This window comes from Vitis riparia, chromosome 9, assembly GCF_004353265.1.
Source record: "Vitis riparia cultivar Riparia Gloire de Montpellier isolate 1030 chromosome 9, EGFV_Vit.rip_1.0, whole genome shotgun sequence".
In the NCBI taxonomy this organism is placed as follows: Eukaryota; Viridiplantae; Streptophyta; class Magnoliopsida; order Vitales; family Vitaceae; genus Vitis; species Vitis riparia.
This window is the reverse complement of record NC_048439.1, coordinates 22,134,035-22,154,360: the sequence shown is the minus strand read 5'-3', so window position 1 is coordinate 22,154,360 and position 20,326 is coordinate 22,134,035. Positions and strand designations below refer to the sequence as shown.

The window sequence follows — 20,326 nt, the reverse complement described above, 5'->3', positions numbered from 1 at the left end:
TAAGGAGAGACGAATCTCATCTCCTTGAGAAAGGAGAACGCCATTACACTAAAGGTTATATATATATACTTACAAATATATATGAGTGAACTATTGATAATGGGTGATCTTCTCCATCATCCAATTTTGTACTACTCCTTTATGTTTCTTCATTTTATGCCTTGTCAGACACTTCCCCAGTATCTCCTCAAAATCTTCCTCCTCACAAGGAATTTGCAGTCCACCTTCTTGCTCGAACCCGAATTCATCTGCCATTCGCTCCATCAAAGCCCTAAAGTCAGGCATGGACAAGTAGCTGGTAGGGATTACAAACCGCCTTAGCTCCGGCCCGACGTACACGGCCAAGAACCCTCTGGGGACCTCCTTTAGATTCCATTGACACAAGTACTGGCTGGCCAGCAATGACCCCCTCAAGGTCTCGGTCGAATGAACTTGAAAACCCTCCTTGTTCAATGGTAATGCCGGAGGCCTACGCTGCTGCTGTGGCGCCCACCATAGCCATAGCCGGAGAATCTTCTTTGACCTCATAATCATGGCAGAGTTTCAAAAACTATCTATCTGTATATATGTATATGGAAATATTGATGTCGTTGGAGACCTCTGCATGCAATTATACAACATGCACAAGGTTCATCTAAAACCCTAAAAGAATGAGAAATTGCACTTAGAAACCATTGATTTCAAGCAAACCCCATATAACAAATGAAAAAAAACCAAGGCTATAATCATGATAATGAATGCATTTTTCTTCTAAACTCTCGAAACCCGAAATAAACGATGAACTCAAGTACTTCGACTGCATCATGTAATGCACAAAGAACAGGGTTTAAGAATTTTTTTTTCTCTCTTCTTTCTCTACCAAAGAAGAATGAATGTCGTGAAGAGCATGGCAGTTATCTTTGTGGGTTTTAACTTGTATAGAATAATATATATAGGAAATTAAACTACAAAGATGTTGTCTTGTCCACCTAATTTTGGCTTCTGATGCCCTAAATGTTGCCGCAGTTGCACAAAAAAAATGGCCAGTTTTGTTGTGTAATAATGCTTCTAATGGAGTTCCATAAATCCCACCGATGATTTGATCATTTTTTTATGGAATTTGGATTAGATTAAAGCCAGTTAGAACCAATTTTTCTAGGGAGTCTTATCAGTTTGCGCAAGGGGTGTAATCTTAGTTAAGGGTTTTCAACATTTGTTTTTTCTTTTAGTTTGTAGTTTTTCGTTGTGTAGAGATTATAAAACTGGCTAAAGATGATTACTAAAGAGGCTAATTGGGTGGATTTGAGGTATAGGAGATGATTACTATGGTGTGGTCACACAATAACTAATCTATGTTTTTCCATCATCTTTGAAGATATCAAATTCGATACAATTGAAACCCAGCCTGTGGCCAGCCTAGTTTTCATTGGCTAGTGTCTTTTGGATCGATTATCAACTACACGATAAAACTTAAAATAGTGATATATATATAAAATCAATTTAGAACAAATCATTTAAGATTTATTAGAATGTGCTTAACTTTTATGTTTAATGATAGAACAAAATAGATTGAATTTTCTATTTGAGAATAGTAATTTTATAATATGTTTAATGATAAATCATGTTAAAAAATGTGGGGCCATTATTAATAGTTCTCGAATGCCCTTAAAAATTGTTTTTAAAGTGTGTTGAATAATGTTTTTATTGTTTTTATTTGAAGTATTTTTAGTAAAAGTATTTTTCTCTAAAATCGTTTTTAGAAGAATCACTATTAGATATTTCTTCATAAAAATACTACAAGTAAATTCTCAACACTATAAGTGATTTATCATATTTTTAAAAGTGTTTTCTAAAATTTTTCGAACACCTAAGAGTGTGTGACAGTAATTCTTAGAAACATTTCTGGTATTTTTAACACTTGAAATTTTTTACATTTTAAGTATTAAAAATAATTTTTAAAATCACTATCAAATATACTCTTAGGTTTTTTACAAAAATACTTTTTGGACTAAAAATACTTTTTAAAATCACTATCAAAAGGACTCTTACTTTTAAATAATGTATTGAAAAGTTTATACTTTATATACATAGATAAAACCAAAGGTTCAACTTTGTTAATGGGCCATTTGGGCCACATAAATTTCAGAGCATGATGAAAACTTGGGCTTAGAATTGGGCCAAGTCCTTTTCCAAGTGGATATTAGGATCAGAGCCACACAATAATACAAAAGAAGTGACAACATTATCTGATGTCATATGGATATTTGAAACTTGTAGATTCCAATAATACAAAGTTGCCTTCCAAAATACTTGGACCAAGATAGCTCATAAAAACATATGGTTATCATGTGTTGATGAACCTTCATAGACTTCAACGTCCATGAATTTATTTATTTATTTTTTCAAAAAAAAAGTTCCATATGAGGTTATTATTTTTTTCTTTCCAAAATAATAATAATAATAATAATTTAATGAATTGCTGACTCTGCACAAAATATCTAAGAAATTGAGACAGAGAAGCCAAATTGAGAACGAAAATAAATTCTTTACAAGATGTTTAATTTTTACTTTTAGTAGTGTAAAAATTATAGGTAAATATTTTTATATATTTTTATTAAAAAAAAAATGAATCTTTGGAACATTTAATAAATAAAATTATGTTTTCTTAGACTTTTACCTTTTACTTTTAGTAGGAGAAAGTAGAAAAAATGAATTTTATTGTATATTTTTATTAAAATAAGAATAATTATTGGATATTTTTAATCTAAAAAGCATTTTTAAAGAAAAATGAGGTGTTTGATAAAATTTAATAAGTATTTTTAAAATCATTTATATTATTGAAAAATCATTTATTGAGAGAAACACTTTATATGTGATTTTGTTAAAAATACTTTAAAATAAAAAATTTTTATTAAGAATACTTTGAATAAAAACAATGTCAAATGCAATCACTCATAAGCATCCCATATCCGTTTGTAAAGAATATATGGATGATAAAAACATGAGACTTCAAATTAACCAAAGTTATGCTACAATTTGACTTAAAAATAAATAAAATTTAAAATGATTAAGTAAAGCGACCATGATGATTAAGATGAATTTTACACCGTTCGATTTCTATTTCCATGGCGTGACCAAAAGATAATGATGACATGTTTGATTAATCAGATTTGTGGTAAAGCAATGTTGCCCTTAAATCATGCTTTAATCTATCATTTCTTTAATTTGAATCAATAAGATTGACAACTTTGTCAAAAAGTACACAATCATGCAATGCAAAAGTGAAGAAAGATCGCCTTTAATCAAGGATACCACTTGGCCAATAGAATCCAATCTTACATTCCACCCTCTATTAATTATTTTTTTTTTCTTTGGCCCCAAACACTTGGTCCTTCGGACATTGTACTTTTGTCCCAAACTGTGTACAGAACTGCAGTGTAGGGAACCTCGAATTTTTCAGTACTCTTCTTCATGTTTTGTCCCTTGAATGTTTTATCTTGAGAATTTTAAAAAAGAAAAAAGAAAATTCATGAACATGGAGAAGAACAATTACAGAGAGCAAAGAGACAAACAACAAAAGATTGTAGGCCTACATGAATGAATGATGAAAGTGACTTCTCACTCAAAGCTTGAAAACCCAGTCATGGTGTCCCTTTCCTCTATAGATTAGTTTAATTTTACCTTCATGCCATGAATCTATTATAATCCTATTTGGGATACCATTTGATTTTTATTAAAAACAAAAATAATTTTGATAATTTTAAGATTTTAATTTAATTAATAAAAATCAACTTTTTGTGTCGTCTTTTAATGGCAGAAAGGGTTTCCTTGTTCACGAGGAAATGATTAAATTTCGTTGAAAAGTATGAGACCATGTTTGAAATGTTTATTGAAAAATCCTTAGATTACAAGTAAAATTGGATTGGTTGCTTTTAGTGGTTGCACTCCAATTTGGAGAATCTTCCTATTTATATATAGATATCTTCTTTTTCTTTCTTCAACCTTTAGTGAACCCAACAACCTTTTTTCTCTCTGCAACTTTCATGGCAACCTCCCTGAAGATCAATCAAATTGTGAGGCTGAAACAGGTGATGAAGAAGTGGAAGGCAATGAGCATGAAGCTCAGACATGCACCCTCTCCAGATGCCACTGACACTGATACTGACAGTGAGATCGACACCGATAGGGGGGCTTCTATGCCTCGCACTCCCTCTGGCTTCCTTGCCGTCTATGTTGCATCCGAGAGGGAGAGGTTCTTGGTCCCCACTAGGTATGTGAATCTTCCAGTGTTTGTGACCCTTTTGAAGAGAGCTGAGGAGGAGCATGGATTCAAGTTCAGTGGAGGGATAGTGGTGCCTTGTGAAGTAGGGTTCTTCAGGAAAGTGCTGGAGTTCCTTGAGAAAGATGAGAAGAAGTTTGGGAGCTTGGAGCTGGATGAGTTCTTGAAGATGTTTTCCGAAGTGGGTTTTGATTCTTCATGCAAGACAAGTAGCTACGCCTACAACATTAATACTTGTCATGACCAGTTCACACATCTGATGCACAAGGCCAGCTAGGGTTTGATGTATGGTTTGTAATTCTCTAGGGTTGCTTTGATTCATGCATGGTGGTCAGCTAGGGTCTTCTTCCATTTTCATCAGTTGTAGAATTAGGGTTTGTAACTTAGAGGATTTTCTTTTCTTTTCTTTTCTTTTCTTTTCCTCCAAACTTGGAGGCTATTAGCTAGTGTAGGGAGGTGGATGTAAGATTATGGGTGGTCAGGAGAAAAATGATTGTGTTTAAAGAATGTTAGTGACCATGACCATGAAATTATTTGAAAAAAAGTAAGAGATTGATGATGGGGTTAAAAGCATGATTATAATTTTATTTTTTTTTATGAAGTTAGGTGGAAAAGTGTGAAAATTTTCAACCTAAGCTTTCTCTTTAATGATTTTGTCCATCTCAAAGTATGATAAAAATTAACTAAATAATAATATTATTATCCTCATAATCTATATTTTTATGTTTTTGAGGATGTGGGCATGCTCAAACATAATGATTGGTTGAAATAATGTCCACCTTGAATGCCAACCATACATTTCATTGAAACCATTCTCTCCTTTGAATTCTTTAGGTTCTTAATTTCTAGGGTTTATCTTCACTAATTAGAATCCAATTTTAAAACAAGAATAATGCTAGGTTTTCCCAAAAAAAATCAAATCAAATCAAATTAAAGGGAGTCTTTGAAATGATTAAATATTGCACACTTTCATGAAAAGTAGATAGGAGTACTTAGATAGGTTTAATGATTAGAAGAGATGATAATTATGTTTATTGCTTGTAAAAAAATTATCAAGCATGTTTAGGCTTTAAGAAATTGAGTAGAGATTGGTGGTAGAACGATGTTCTATCGAAATTTACGAAGTTTCTAAACATAGTTTGTTTTTCATTACAATTTGAGCCAAAACCTCGTACAAGCCTATCGCTTAAGCAAAACCTCGAAGGTTTGAGTTATTTTAATAGAAACATTTCTAACTTTAACAAGAGTTCAACATAAAGTTTTTCGTGCAAACCCTATTTCAGCTTAGGTGAAAAATTATTTTATATATTTAATTAAACTTTTATATATTAAAATTGTCGCTATTTGTAAATTATTAGGGAGCATGAGTTGATCATATATCGATACATATTTAGAGATGCAAATGGATTAACTAATTCCATCACTATCATAATCATAATATTGATTGCGAAAGTATTTGGATTAATTTTTTACAAGCAAAGATGCCAAGATGCATCAAAACCCACAAAATTAATATTAATTAATGATAAATCTTGTTCAAAAGAAAGATAATTAAAAAAAGGCAGCCACCTGAAAAGTACAGGACTCTACCAATCCATTTGTTGTCTATTAAACAATGTAGACAAAAACTAGTTGTTAGTGATATCTAGAAGGAGGTTTAACTCAATTTGTATTTACCACATTAATATACTATTATGCAATAATATCCTATTAGAATATGAGAAATTCTACACATCAATATCAATGTGCTTCAAGCTTGGAAATTAGAGATTCTAATATAGTTATAAAAGTCATCGTAAGTAGACATATGAGTAATGCATCATTAATTGTCACAAAATGTATGATTTTAAGATATGACATATTAGCTGCTAAAAATAATAGATTCTTAAAATTTGAGATTGAATTTGATTCAAAAATAGTGATGAATTGCTATAATGTTCATAATTCTATTAAGTTAATAATGGAAGATATTTAAAAATTAGCTTAGGGAACCCAAATAGAAGAACATATGGTTTACTTAAGAAAGGTATTTAGGACGTGGAGTTTATAATTTGGATGTCAAATTTTTCTAAATATGTTATAAAAATTTGAATATGAAGATTATTGTGAACATCTTTTAATAAAATTTGTAGATGCCCTATGTCAGTCTTTTTTTTTTCTACCAATGTATATATACAATTTGTGTCCTAGTCATTTTTTTGGTATGTTAATCACATTCTAAATACTCCTAATTACTCTTATTTTACTTATATACAAATAGGAATGGCTAAAGGCATTAGATGTGGCAACAAAATATTTTCCAATATTGGTATTAGAGTCTATTTGGAAATGATTCTTGGAAGGTTAGAAATGTTTCCTGATGCTTAAAAATATTTTCTTAAGCATTTGACCAAATTTGAAAATATCCAAAAATTGAATTGAAGAATCCGTTTGACAATGGTTTTAGGAAGTATTTTTAAGCTTTTCAATACTCGAAATTTTTTATTAAAAGAGTTATTTTCAAGTGCTAGAAATGTTAAAAGTACATTTGATAGTAATTCTAAAAAGCATTTCTAGTTTTTCTAATATTTGAAAAATAAAAATTTTCAAGTATTAAAAAAACTAAAAATACTTCCTAAAATCATTATCAAATATATTCTAAAAATATTTATTAAAATTACTGTTTTTATTAAAATTACTGTCAAATAGGCTTGAAGTAATTTTTGAACTAACATTTAGTAAGTTGCGCCAAAAATTACCTTTGTATCATATTGATATATCCTATTACCAAAAACACTTACAAAATTGTTTAATAGTTTCTAATAGAAGTGTTTTTCTAGAAGCATACCAATAAATACTAAGAATCAACTCCCAACCGGCCCCCTACCCCTCAACTGCAGAATATTCATGAAACTTGCTGCCTCCATTGTACTTTGCTTTGGATGTAGTTTTCTGATATTTGTTGGCTTGTGACCAAAGCTTAGTCCAAGCTACTATTAGGAATTTTATGGTATCTCTGGCTACCCTTTGCAGCCAAGTGGCATTCTATACATAGCTTGGACTTTAGCTTTTGTCCCTACTCCAAACAAATTGTAGCTTCAACCATATATTTATGTACTCCAACTGGTGTTCTCAATCTAGGGGAGTGTATATATATATATATATATATATATATATAAAGAGAGAGAGCGAGAGAGAGAGAGAGAGATCGTTGTTCAACTTTGATATATATATATATATATATATACTCAAACTGTGGATGGATAGAATCCCAAATTGAGTCTAATAATTAAGAGAAGGGATGGTTCTTCAATATCAAATATGATAGCAAAAGGATGTTCCAAGATTTCACACTTATTTTTTGTACGGGTTAGTCTAATTTAATCTGGGAAAGCTCGAGTTGAATCAAATATGCAAGAAAGAAAATCAGTCATCTGACTTACTAGGTAACGGTTTAAACTCCAGTGTGGCCTTCCTTTGAAGCTGTTTTTCTAATTCCATCACCCTCCACACCATTGTAATGTGAATCCCTTGATATTGTACAGGCCATGGACTGTTCTGCTAAACCAGGAGGGGGCTTTGAAAGGGTATGAAGTTGCCCATCTTAGGATAGAGAAGCCATGTGAATCAGTGATCATTTCCTTGAGTAACGGTCCACAAATGACTTGGCTTTCTCTGGTGCAAAGAACCGTGCCTGCATGCGACAACAAGAAGAAGAAATCATAACTAGTCTTGTTTCATATGTGGATAAATGTTATGAACTGTGGGTATATCTTTGTGCATGAGCATGGGGCCATGTGGATGAAAGACATTTATATACTCACCTGTATGAACATCCTCTCTGCATCTCCAATGTTGCCATTTTCTTTCAAAATAATTCCCTGCAGAAGCATCAGAGAAATAAAACTTGAGCTTTTAGGTTATGGTGGGCCGATAACGTATATCAACTATCAAGCTAATTTGGATCAAAGCTTAGGCAGCTTGCCTTAGGCTTGCATGTGGGCTCAATATATGGAAAAAATAAACATCAGTGAGGATCAAACTCTCAACCTAAAACCCGTAATCCAAGCCTTTGATGCCATGTTAAGTTACAAATTCAACCTAAAAGTTTAACCTATTTAGTATTGGTAAGCCAACAATATATCAAGCTAATTAGGTCTAAAGCCCTACTTATGCAAAAATCTTCACGTATTTAACATGACTGGATTTTTTTATTACTTAGGTCACTTAAATCCTTGTTTCATACTACAGATAACATGGTTCTCCCTTCTAGCTAGTGCAACTTCAATCATTTCATTCTCTCATTGAAACCAAAATCAGCCCACAAGTAATCAACTAACCAACTTGCATGTAACATATATATCTTCTGCACTTTCAGTTGATTAAAAACCATTCCTTTTCCAGTCAATAAACAATAGACAGTATTATCATAATGCCTAGTTTTAAACACAAATGGTTGTGATGCAGGAGACTAGGACAAGGGTTTGGAGTATCCGGCTCCAAGTTATGCTTTTTAGTAGAATTTAAATATTATAGCAGGCACTAGTCTAAATTAGTAATACATGCGGATTTCGCTTTGGATTGCCTTTCACCTTAAATTTGAAGGGACAGAATTTCATCTAAATTATTCAGAAAGTCATGAAGAGCACCTTTGCTAAGTAACCGCGGAAGTCCTCAGGGTGACTGGAGATGAGTTGATCATAAACGGATACAGCATCACTAATATGGCCCCAATCTGAGTAAGCTTTTCCAAGAAGTAATTCAACCTGAAAATAACATCTCATATGAGGAAAACTAGATAGTGAAGGGCTGAAAAAAGAATAGTCTTATGTGCCAAGAAGCAACTCAACCTGAACATGTCATCTCATATTAAGGGAACTTCTACTTTTCCTTTTCTTGTCCTTATTTCCCATTTTGCTTTCAAGAAACTTACATGCACCTAATACATTTTCTCCGACAGGTATGCCTTTTTTACTTTTAAAAACAAAAAAACATGTCTTAAAAAGTGAATTCAAAGGGCCCTGAAGCAATTTGCAAGTGGAGATGCTTTTACAAATCTTTGTCCTTTGTTTTCCACCTAGTGGTTACCAACTAGATGACATGACAATTGTGATAGAATAAAGAATATGCATGTCATTCATGTCAAGAAGATAAAACTACCTGATACAAATGTTACATCATAAGCAGGAGGGTAAAAGTAAGTTCCATTCTTAAATTTCCTCTATGTTAAAGGTAAAAAAAAGTACACATTTAATGAAGTTCAAAGTAAATCTATCAGAATAAACTTTTCATCCTTTTCGTTTTTTCCCTTTCCCTTCCCCCCATACCTAAATGACCTAGACTACTAGTATCATGAACTAAATGTTGGACACAGAATCTAAAATCTGCATACACACTGTGGTGTCACATTTTTCAGAGTAGCCATGTATAAGTCCCCTTGGTGTGCCCTTGACTGACTCGCAGACAAATACTATGAAATGGATAACTAGATAAACAGTCAGAGACTGAGAAAATGAGGCTCCTTTCTGGATATTTTCAACAGTCTGGCTCCCCTGAATTAGAGGGATGTTCATAAGTATTTTTGTTCTCTTCTGTTCATCTTTTGGGATGTAATATTTAATTTCGCCTTTGATGTTCACTTAATCTAGATTTTTGTTGATTGTTGCCTACTAAATCAACTTTGTGCCGAAAGATTATGAAATGTAATAAACTAATGGTAAAAAACAAAAGAACCAAAAAAAAAAAAAAATTGGGGTAATGAACAAAAATTTAGGTCTTGTTATAGTGATAAAATAACAAATCAGGATATGAGTGTCCAAACAGCGTAGGGTGATAAATGCCTCATTATTATGGCAATGATGTTATGCCATTATTCATCTATGTCTTACTTCATGATGCTTTCATCCATCTCATTACGAAGATATTACAACTCACTTGAACAGGGTCCACCTCCAGTGATTCAGTCTCCTTCGTACCACTGTCAGACTTGATATTGAGATTGCTGGATTTTTCTTTATTCAGACGTTCACGGGAAGCCAGTAAGACTTGAACTGCCTGCATTGAGAGGAAAGAAAAAGGAAAGATTTAATTAATTCCAAAGATGCTAAATTTGCAGGCTGTAAAATTTGAACCATGAATAAGTTTAGAAACAACATCAAAGATACGAATTTATTGTTAAACTGTTAATTTCTTAAAAATGAGCATAGAAAAGCATGATACATGCAGACTCACTTAATCAGTACCAGTTTTAAAACAAATAATATTGTAAATCTTTACAAATAAATAATTTGATACTATACCACTTGAATCATACGCCTGGAGAAATATCTCACAAATGAAAGCAAAAAAAACATGGTAAAGTCCAAAACCAAGAGAAGGTAGATAACTTAGAATTCGATTAACTTAAAAAAACTCTATATTAGTCACAATATTGTAGCATCTAGAACCGAAGGACAGTAACAAGTACTTCAATTAAGAAAGATTTTGATTACTGATTAGTTGAGCAGATTCATACAAAATTTTATCCACTAGTCTGATTACAAACCTCATCTGGTTTCTTAGCAGCAAGCAATGCATTGGTATGACCACGCAGAACTTCGAAATCAACAGTTTCAGACACCTGTAGAAATAAAAGGACAGTAGATGACAGCATCAGTGAACCACAGAGCTTCAAAATCAATTTCAGACACCTGTAGGTAATAAAAGGATGGTAGATGACAGCACCAGTGACACACTCTCTCTCTCTCTCTCTCTCTCTCTCTCCTGTTTTGTAACCATTGAACACTTTCCTGTAATCTCTAAGCAAATGCGTTTCGAATGACTGTCAATGTCATATGTTCTCTTCTATATAGACTAATGAGAATAAAAATAATAAAAAAATAAAAAATCAGAAGCAAATACAATTAGACACACTTATAGGTGTGTCCAAACCATAAACAAGCATGATATGGACTATGGTTCAAAACAGCGCAATTGTTAACAGGTAAGTGGTAACATGTACGAAGACAGACCTTAGCATAACTCCTATATGCGGCAGCACTGCCTTCATAATCCTTTAGTGCAAATTTTACTTCTCCAAGCAGACGGAAAGCTTCAGGATCATTTGGCTTCTCCTGTAGGATTGTTATACATCAATCAAATAAAAATTGACTCAAGAAATTCCTGAACATCTTGATATAAGCAGCATATGGTACATGGAGTTCATCAGATATCTAATGCATGCTAAATCAGCGAAGGACAAACCTTTACAAAGTCCTCAAGCAGTGAGGCAGCCCGGGTATACTCTCCTAATTCTACTAAGGTTACTGCAGCTGCCTGTCAAACCTCAGGTAGAAAGTCAAATTAGTTGGCACAGCAGAGTAGATGGTAAAGAAGACACAAAACATCCACAGCGCAAAATAAAAAATGCTTACATTTTCTGAAGCAGTATATATTATATAATCAGGGGCAATTGACACAACTCAACATAAGAAATAAGATTTTCCTCTACAAATACTCTAAAATTCAATCACTAGTCTCAAGAGGTGCAGCTAAATATGAGCAGAGAATGATCAAAAAGAGAAAAACCTAAAAAGAGCAACATAATAACCATATCCATACCAAAATAATACTTCAATCTTTACCTATTTGTTCCTTTTTTTTTTCTCAAATAGAAATTGTTATTGATCTTTACAGATGATGCTTAACTGCAACGGTTAGGATTGAAAATAAAAAATTAAGCAAACCATGATAAGGTTAGGATGCAGAATGTGCAATTTCTAGCAATGATTAGTTCTATCCTAGCTTATTAGTTCCTTTTCATCGTTGCAGTTAACTACAATTAGAAGCAGAGTGCCAAAATCCAACTCAAATCAACCATCTGAACCCAGAATATTGTTTCAGTCAAAATGGTCAATTTTAGATAATGCTAATCCCAAATCCAACCAAAAAGATAGTACTTGGTTATGAGTTTAGTTGTGTGAATGTAAATCTAATAAGGCCCGGTTTAGGATAGTATTTTTGTTTTTGGCTTTAGCTAGAAGTTGAAGTCAATTCCAAAGCCATAATTTTTACATGGCAAAATTGGTATAATAAAAGTTTCATTCAACATAAAATAGCTTATTGCATAAGCCAAAATAGAACTTCTACGAAAAGTAATATTTTTCAAGCTTTGATATTAAACTCCTTTTTAAGTCACAAACTCTTTTAACAAAATTATCCAAACAGGTACATAAGCTCTAGCTAAGCTTGAAAAAGAGTTCTTGGCTTCTCAGAAGTCAATCCAAGTAGGGCCTCGGTTACAGCTTGAAACAATTTTTTGTAGTTATTGAAAATGATCCCCCATTTACTAGGTTCTAAGAACATGAAGCCTTCATATTTGATATATATATACCTTCAAATATCGCACCAATAAGGAAATGCTATAACTAAAAAACAAACTTCAATAAATAGATGTCAAATTCAGGTTGTAAAAAGTGTATACTAACACGTCATGACTCACTTCAAGAGCAGTTTGATCTTTTGGGGAGCTGCTAAGTGTTGCCTCGTATTGTTGCAGCCTAGCCTGCCACAAATTATGAATTAAGAGTGTAAAAATGATATTCCATTATTCCCCCAAGACACGAAAAGAAGAAAACTGATCATCACTAAAGGAGTCAAAATGTAACATGATGTGACAAAAATACATAACATGGAAGTAGTAGTTAAACACAAACATGAGCAGATATCCACTTGAGCATAGTCTGCACTAAGCAAAGGCATGGACAAAGACACAGCTCACATACATTTCTTTAAGTATCAGTAATTTCTATATGAACCAGAGAACCTACAAGCCATCATTAAAATTTTGTTACTTTCCTCTTAGAAAATTTACAAGGACAAACTGTAGAAAGTGATAAAGTTGCCAATTCAAAATTTTCCACAAATTCACAAAAAGTTTCCTTACTTGTTGGTTGTGTACTTCTTAAATTTGTTCCAATAAAAATAAATGATTATTTTTCACAACTGTTATTTTTTTAGCCACAAAAATTAAACTATCCACAGTCCATCCTACCTATCTCTTCCAAAAAGCTGTCGTGCCACATACATAACAAAGAAGCTCTTAAATTCTTTGTAGGCCTTCTTAAAATCCAACTTGCCAACCATTCCATTAATACCCAGGCAATCTCCTTGGGTCAATGCAGTCGTTTGCAATCAAAACAACATCTGATAGAAAAAAAAAAAAAAAAAAATCCTCCAATAAAAGTTTTAACTTATGACCTGTCCATGTGACATCCACACAGCACCCACCATTTGGATTGTTTAAGTTTAGCCATGCCAGCCCTTCACCTTGCATAAAACCTTCTGTCCTTTTTTGGTTGTTTTCTTGGGCCATTTTCCTATGTGTGACTCTATCAGGAATCTGGAGCTTTCTTTTTTAGTAAGTGTATATGTATTTCACCTATCCTCAATGAATAAGGCAACCTTTGTCCACTGACCTATTTGACCTAAAAGGAAAACATCTCTTCTTTTTAGAAAATTGTTGATTCTGAGTTTGCTTCATACAGAAAGAGACAAGGCTAAGGGACGGGAATAGAAAAGGAACTACAAAACTGCTCAGGAATGATAGGAGTAACACTCCATAACATACTGAAAGCTTGATAGTTATAAATGCTGAGAATTTTAAACCTAAAAAGGAAAACACTTCATAGGTTGTTTCCAACAGTGTTACCTGAAGAGTTGCTTTTTCTTCTTCTGACAGTTTCTTACTGACCACAGTAGCTTCCTCACTAGGACTATCACTGTAAAAAGAAGGCCAAATCAAAGATCAACAAATCATAAATTTTTTTTCCTTTGAAAAAGTAAAAAAGCATATATATATATATATATATATATATATATATAACAACTTACAAATCCAGTGCATCAAAGGGTGGCTCCTGATCTAAAATAAGCACGCTACATAGCATCTTAGGTATCTAGACAGTACAAGAATGTTCTTTAGCTCATGAAAATTGATAGTGGGAGGGTAATGGAATTATATCTATATATTGGACTGAAATTTTTTTCCCATTTTTTGGTATTTTGCCTTTAATGTTAATAGGGCAGAAAGCTTTTGCAACAGACGGGGTTGAATCATTACAGCTTGCTCATCAGTGACTGCTATTCATATAACCATGTGAGGGACAGAGGAGCACAATTCGTTTTTTGTTTGTGGTTTCTCACTTCTCACTAAAAGAATGCAATACTGATCTTACAGATGGGACAAGAGGGAAAACCTTTTATGTACAGCCATACCTTCCAGAGGGAAGAAAGTCTCCAAGAGCAAAAACTAATCCAAATACCACAACAGCTACTCCAACTCCAATCTGTTTCATTCCAAAGTTTCAATTAGTAATCTTTGTATAAATGGATCATAGACATGCATTTGGGTCAGAATATGCATCAGACAACTGCAGAATTTCCACCTTTGTACCAAGTCCAATTGTTTTTTCTTCTGATTCAACTGGTGTGTCATAATCAATTGCTCCATATTCTTTCTTTTCATCTGCTTTTTTCTGCTCAAGCGCAGTCCTGAGAAGCAAATAGAAGGATTAAGAGTCATGGTGATGGATCCACCCTCTTAGTCTGCTTTTCAAATCACTTGATGAACCTGAAAAGCTTCTTCTTGGAATAACATTAGGCCTCCCTTAGCCATGTGAACCCAACTAAGCACTTAGGATGCACAACAAACTATTATAATGATGAGAAATGCATACTTCAACTGACTCCAGAATCTACCAACTGAAAGGTCAAATTTCTCAAGAAGCAAATTATGGCTTTGAGATAACATTCTAATTGATGAAAGTAACCTTTACAAATGACCAGATTTCTTGCATCTCTGGAGTGCAGGTGGAGCATACGACTGAAAAAGATTTACATGCATAATCGAAGTATCATCATAGATGTATACGTGCATTATGACTACCAACCAATTTTAGTTTATTGAATATGACATTGATTAGTTCTCAAACTGTTTAAAACAACTTACAAATCTCTACTTCCAAAGATTCATTTCACCTGAAAGAAGTCTAATGATATAAAACCCAGCAATGACAAAACACTCCCATTTTTCGTCTTCAAAAGAAATTCATAAATCAACAATATTACACAATTCTTATATCAATTTTTAATTTTATTTCAATAAACTTGAAATGATCAGACATAAAGCATGTAAAATATGTACATATTAACTTACAAAATGCATGTGGTAGCCAGTCGGGCCAATCTTAATAGAAATTGGTAACAAACAGCCCTAAATTTACAAAAGACACACCCTATAGCAGTGCTAGTATATAGTCAACATGGTAACTAAAGTATTACCAAAAAAGCTAGGAAAGAAAAGGGCCACTTATTTGACCCACTTATTCATGCACCAATCATACATAAATATGCAAATACATGCATAAGTACATAAAAATATATGCCTGTTTATGTGCAGGTATGCGTGAACAATGCTAAGGACAGACTAGTAAGATGAGAAGAACACCTTACAACACAATATAGTAAAAAACTCAACAAAACAACATATAGAGCAGCTATATGGAAATTGGTAGTGATTTACATAATATTGCATAGAATTGTTTTCTAACATGCATTTCCTCTATTGAAAGAATCTGAGCCATGCACCTTCTAACTGCTTCCAGCCGTTCTTCAAACTCAAGATCTATGGCAGCATCATTAGATTTTCCACCAGATCGAGAACTTAGACCAGGTGCCTCTACAAGAAAAATGACATGTTAGAGATTTTGCAAGAGAAACATACAAAAGAATACAAAAGGCAGCTCCTAGAAGATCAAATAAAAAATGGTTGTGGAAATAGGTCAAACAGGACATGGTAACATGCTTATTTATGGAAAACACGTGGCAGTGGACTGTACTAGGCCGTGAAATTCCACAGTATAGCACCATAGGGGCTAGAAACTAATTCAAGATGATGGCCAGTTTCATATCAAGTGTATGCTACACATCAGCCTTAGAAGCCTATGATTGCTAAGAAAGCTTTGAACAGCTACAGGATAATTCCCATAGATCCATTCATTCAGGCAAATAACTGAAGTTATTAAATTTAGGTTAAGCATCATCTATCTCAGACATCTGAAACAGGACAGATTGCAGTATGAAATCCTAGTTTGGGCAAGGCCAAGTAACCAACAAACTGACCTGCAGAAAATCAGAACAAACCTTCCCCCCACCCCACATGGGAAAAGAAAAGGACACACACATACAGAGAATGAAAACCCAATGCTAAACTAATCCACCTGTTGATCAGAATCAGCAGTTCATGAAGAGGACAGGAATCCCATCATTGACACGAGATGGTTCCAGAAGCAGGTACACTGGATGATTCATCTTTCCCTTACTCATATAGACAGTTATTATTGTTTGGATATCTGTACAGCTTGATGGGGAAGAACTTTTGAGAATGTAATCAATTAGGAAGAAATAACAACTGCCCAGATTTACAGTATGAATTAGGATAACAGTAGGCAGACATCCAAACTGAGAGCTACATAAAACACACCTTTACCAGACTGAGCATGATTAATATTTAAACACAATCCTTAGGCAACAGCATTTTTATAAATTCCAAATGTCTATGTTGGGACATCTAAGCACATTGGTAGTAAGGAGCACAACTAAAAGATGATACATAAACTTAACCATTTGTATGCAATCCAAAACAACTACTTAAACCAAGTTTTGGCTAATTTTTCGATACAGTACACACTTAAAGTCCAGCTGAACCATATAGCGGTATAGGGGTACATTTCATAACTCACCAGTCTATTCCATCTAAGGAGAGATGAATCAGTGTATTTAGCTTGCAAAAAATAAATAAGGAAAAAAAATGACCTATCACAAAATTAGAAGTCAAAAACTAATCCACTTACGAGTCGGTACAGAGCCAGATTGTTTAGATGTAGATTTCCTGCATCGATTGACATCAATGATTGAAAGTACTACAATCACAATAAAAGAATTACATCATAAAAGTGCAAGTGACCTTTTAGAACACCCAACTAAGCAAATTTATCAAGAAAGAAAAGGAAAAAGGAAAAGGAAAAGGAAAATCCTTCTGCAACATGAGTAGAACTTAACAACAAGATACAATAAAGCCTTGCTAGTTATTTAGGATTTCAATGCCCAAAGGACAGCTCTTTTTGTCCATTTTTTGGCCTCCAAAGAAGGAAATAAACCACAAAATAATTTACAGCAAGTAAAAATCGACAAAGGACTTCTTGTTAATATGATGTCTCATTAGCACTCCCGATGTCACATATCAAATATATTTTCACGGGCTATTTTCATCAAATTTTCATTAAGCTTGAACATCAGTTGTCTTGCTTTAGTTTTGGACATTAGTTTGCTTTCTTTATTTTGTTCTCTAGATACATTGCTCAACAAGTGTCGCACATGTTGATGCAAAATTTTCTGAAAAACCACATCTTGGTAAATACTAGATGGTGAACCAAAAAAAGAATCAATCTTCAGGTCAATTATTCAAACAAGAGATCATGAAAATATGCAGAAATTTTCAAACATACATACATATAAATGCAAAAGGGCCAAAAAAAAATAAAAATCAGCAAGAGAATAAACTTAAGTTCCCATTTTGGATACCTTTGTTGCAACACCCCACCCTTGCCCTCCTTTGAAGTGGTGGATTTGCTCATCTGGGCGTTCAAAAAAATCAAGAAATGAATTCAAAACAACACCACAGCCAAAAATAATTACATTACTCAACAGAATTTGGACAATTGGTATAATTGAGCTCTGTTTGGTTGGTGAGAAAATGCAAGAAAGATAAAATCAAATGGAAAACTTCTCCTGCTTAAAAGTGGTGACTTTGCCCATATGGGAATTCAAATAATAAAAAAAATAGATTTAAAACAACTCCAAATCCACTACTAATGACATCATTCAAACAGAATTTGGACGATTAGGAGAGTTGGCCTCTATTTGGTTGATGAGAGAATGCAAGAAAAGATAAAAGGAAATCGAGAACTTCTCCTTTGGAGCAGTGACTTTGCTTATCCGGGAATTCAATAAATCAAGAAATGAATTCAAAAAAATACACAATCACAACTAGCTACCTCATCCAATAGAATTCAGACCATGAATAAAGTTGGGCTTTGTTTGGTCGGTGAGAAAATGTAACCAAAATTAAAAGGAAAGAAAAACTTCTCCTCCTTTCAAGTATCGCTTATCTGGATATTCCAAAAAAATCAAGAAACGAACTCAAACCCACAACTAACTAGACCACCCAACATACTTTGAACGATTAATAGAGTTGGGCAGGCTCTGTTTGGTTGACGAGAAAATGCAGGAAGAAGACAAAGGAAATGAACAAAAAGATTGAATCTCTGGCAATCATTGCTTCACTTTTCCTTTGTGGGCAAACATTGATTAAAGAATAATAATAACAAACCGGTACCTTGTTGTCCCGTTCAGGAGGCTGAGGGCCAAAGCCACGGGTGGGCTTGGAATCAGAAGAGCAGTGAATTCGAAAGGTGAGGAGAGAAGGGGGCTTGCGATTAAGGCCACAACCATAGCCATAGACGGCTATGTGTTGCATTCCACTTCCTACAACCGCCATATTTCTCCCTCTTCTGCCAATTCCTGCAGTGCTTTCTCAGTCTGCAATCTCCACCCTCTTATCCTCCTTCCATTCCACGCGCGCACAAAAAGGCAACAAGGTTTGTGTCCAAGTGCTTGTAAGTAAATTATTATTATTATTATTATTATTATTAGAAAATGGTTTTAAATTTTATTTAGTAAAAAATAATTTGTGAGAATATACTTTAAATATATATAATTTTAAAAGATAAATTTAAGATATTTTAATTATTTTTATAAAATATTTTTAATAATAATTAAAATATTATAATATATAAGTATGGGGTGATATTTTAAGTCCATAATATTAAAAGACGAGTAGTTTTAATTTTCAAAGATAATTTTTTTATTCTTAATTCCAAATTATTAATATAGATTTGATGTCTTGTATTTTTTAATTATATAATCAATAATCTTTGAATGACTTGATTTATAATGTAATAATTTATATGAATCCATAAATTTGTGGAAATTCGTGAAGGATTTAAAATACATGAAACAACCAAATACCTTAAGGATTTAAAACATATTTAGTAAATAATTCCTTGAAGAATTAAAAATTCTTGTAGTAAATAATTCATTTAAAGTGTTTGAAGCAAATAATTCCTTGAACGGTTTAAATTACTTGAAAAAAAAATGTAGTAACAAATTCTTTAGCAGCACTTGCAACTTTAGCTGTAACAACAAGATGGCAACTAGAAGATAATTGCATTTAAGACGGGGAGGTCTGCAAATATCTTGCTAATGAATTCCTTTAACCATAAATCTAGAGGAGGAAGAAGAGGGTTTACTGTGGAGTCCAAAGCTTTTGAACTTGTGATTGATGAAGTTGGAGGTAAGTTGAGAGGATGCATATGAGAGAGATGCAAAGGGATAACATCTTGGATCAGATTTGGGGATGCAAGTCTCAGCAACTTGTTGGCTGGAGTTGAATCCTGCTATAGAGATAAAGATGATAGAAAGTTGGTCCCTCATTTGGGAGGAGGAGGGAAGGAAGTATAGAATGGAGCGTCGTTCAAATGAGGAGAGAAGATTTCTTCTTTGCTTTGTTCGTGATTTAGAGGCAAAAAGATTTTGCTTAATTTTTCCAGAAGGGAAGGGGTTATCTGGAGGGTGGAATATCTTGGCAGAGAAGCTGAGAGAGGTTGGGATAGCTCCCTTTGGAGGATTAAAGGACCCTTTTTCACTTGAGGTGCTGAAGAAGGAAAGGGAGCTTGAACCAAGGACTTTTGCGGATGTAGCAAAATTGAAAATGGGTTGACTTGGGGATAAGGTCTGGTTGGAAGTGGGAATGAGGGTGAAGCCTGGTAGATTAGAGCAGTTGGGTCGCTGCTTAGTGGGTAGATGGGAAAAGGTGGAGAACCATCCCCCTGAGTTGAAATATCTGAAAAACTGGGTTATTCACGTTTGACTCCTTAAAGGCAAGTTGGACATAGCTGTAATGGGAGGTGGGCTAATACTCTTTGAGTTTGA

General features: G+C 33.5%; 3 protein-coding genes across 4 annotated transcripts; 1 reads left to right on the top strand and 2 right to left on the bottom strand.

Annotated features, from left to right (window-relative positions):
* Positions 1–90: 90 nt before the first annotated feature.
* On the bottom strand, positions 91–528 carry LOC117921939 (auxin-responsive protein SAUR21). Its single transcript, XM_034839885.1, has one exon. It carries the CDS (start codon positions 526–528, stop codon positions 91–93), a length of 438 nt encoding a protein of 145 aa, XP_034695776.1.
* A 3,494-nt stretch (positions 529–4,022) lies between these two features.
* Positions 4,023–4,535, top strand: LOC117921938 (auxin-responsive protein SAUR50-like). Its single transcript, XM_034839884.1, has one exon. The coding sequence runs from the start codon at positions 4,023–4,025 to the stop codon at positions 4,533–4,535; it is 513 nt and encodes a 170-aa protein (XP_034695775.1).
* Positions 4,536–7,503: 2,968 nt separating this feature from the next.
* LOC117922158 lies at positions 7,504–18,908 on the bottom strand. Of its 2 annotated transcripts, XM_034840192.1 has the most exons (15): positions 18,672–18,908; positions 17,858–17,910; positions 17,128–17,165; positions 15,863–15,953; positions 14,662–14,767; positions 14,492–14,562; positions 13,926–13,995; positions 12,717–12,779; positions 11,480–11,551; positions 11,248–11,349; positions 10,782–10,856; positions 10,172–10,291; positions 8,887–9,003; positions 8,062–8,118; positions 7,504–7,931 (listed from the first exon to the last, which is right to left on the bottom strand). In XM_034840192.1, the coding sequence occupies exons 1-15, from the start codon at positions 18,831–18,833 to the stop codon at positions 7,872–7,874; spliced, it is 1,257 nt and encodes a 418-aa protein (XP_034696083.1). In that variant the 5' UTR covers positions 18,834–18,908; the 3' UTR covers positions 7,504–7,871. The 2 variants fall into 2 exon arrangements, with proteins under 2 accessions (XP_034696083.1, XP_034696084.1); XM_034840193.1 differs by lacking the exons at positions 14,492–14,562; positions 14,662–14,767.
* Positions 18,909–20,326: the final 1,418 nt, after the last annotated feature.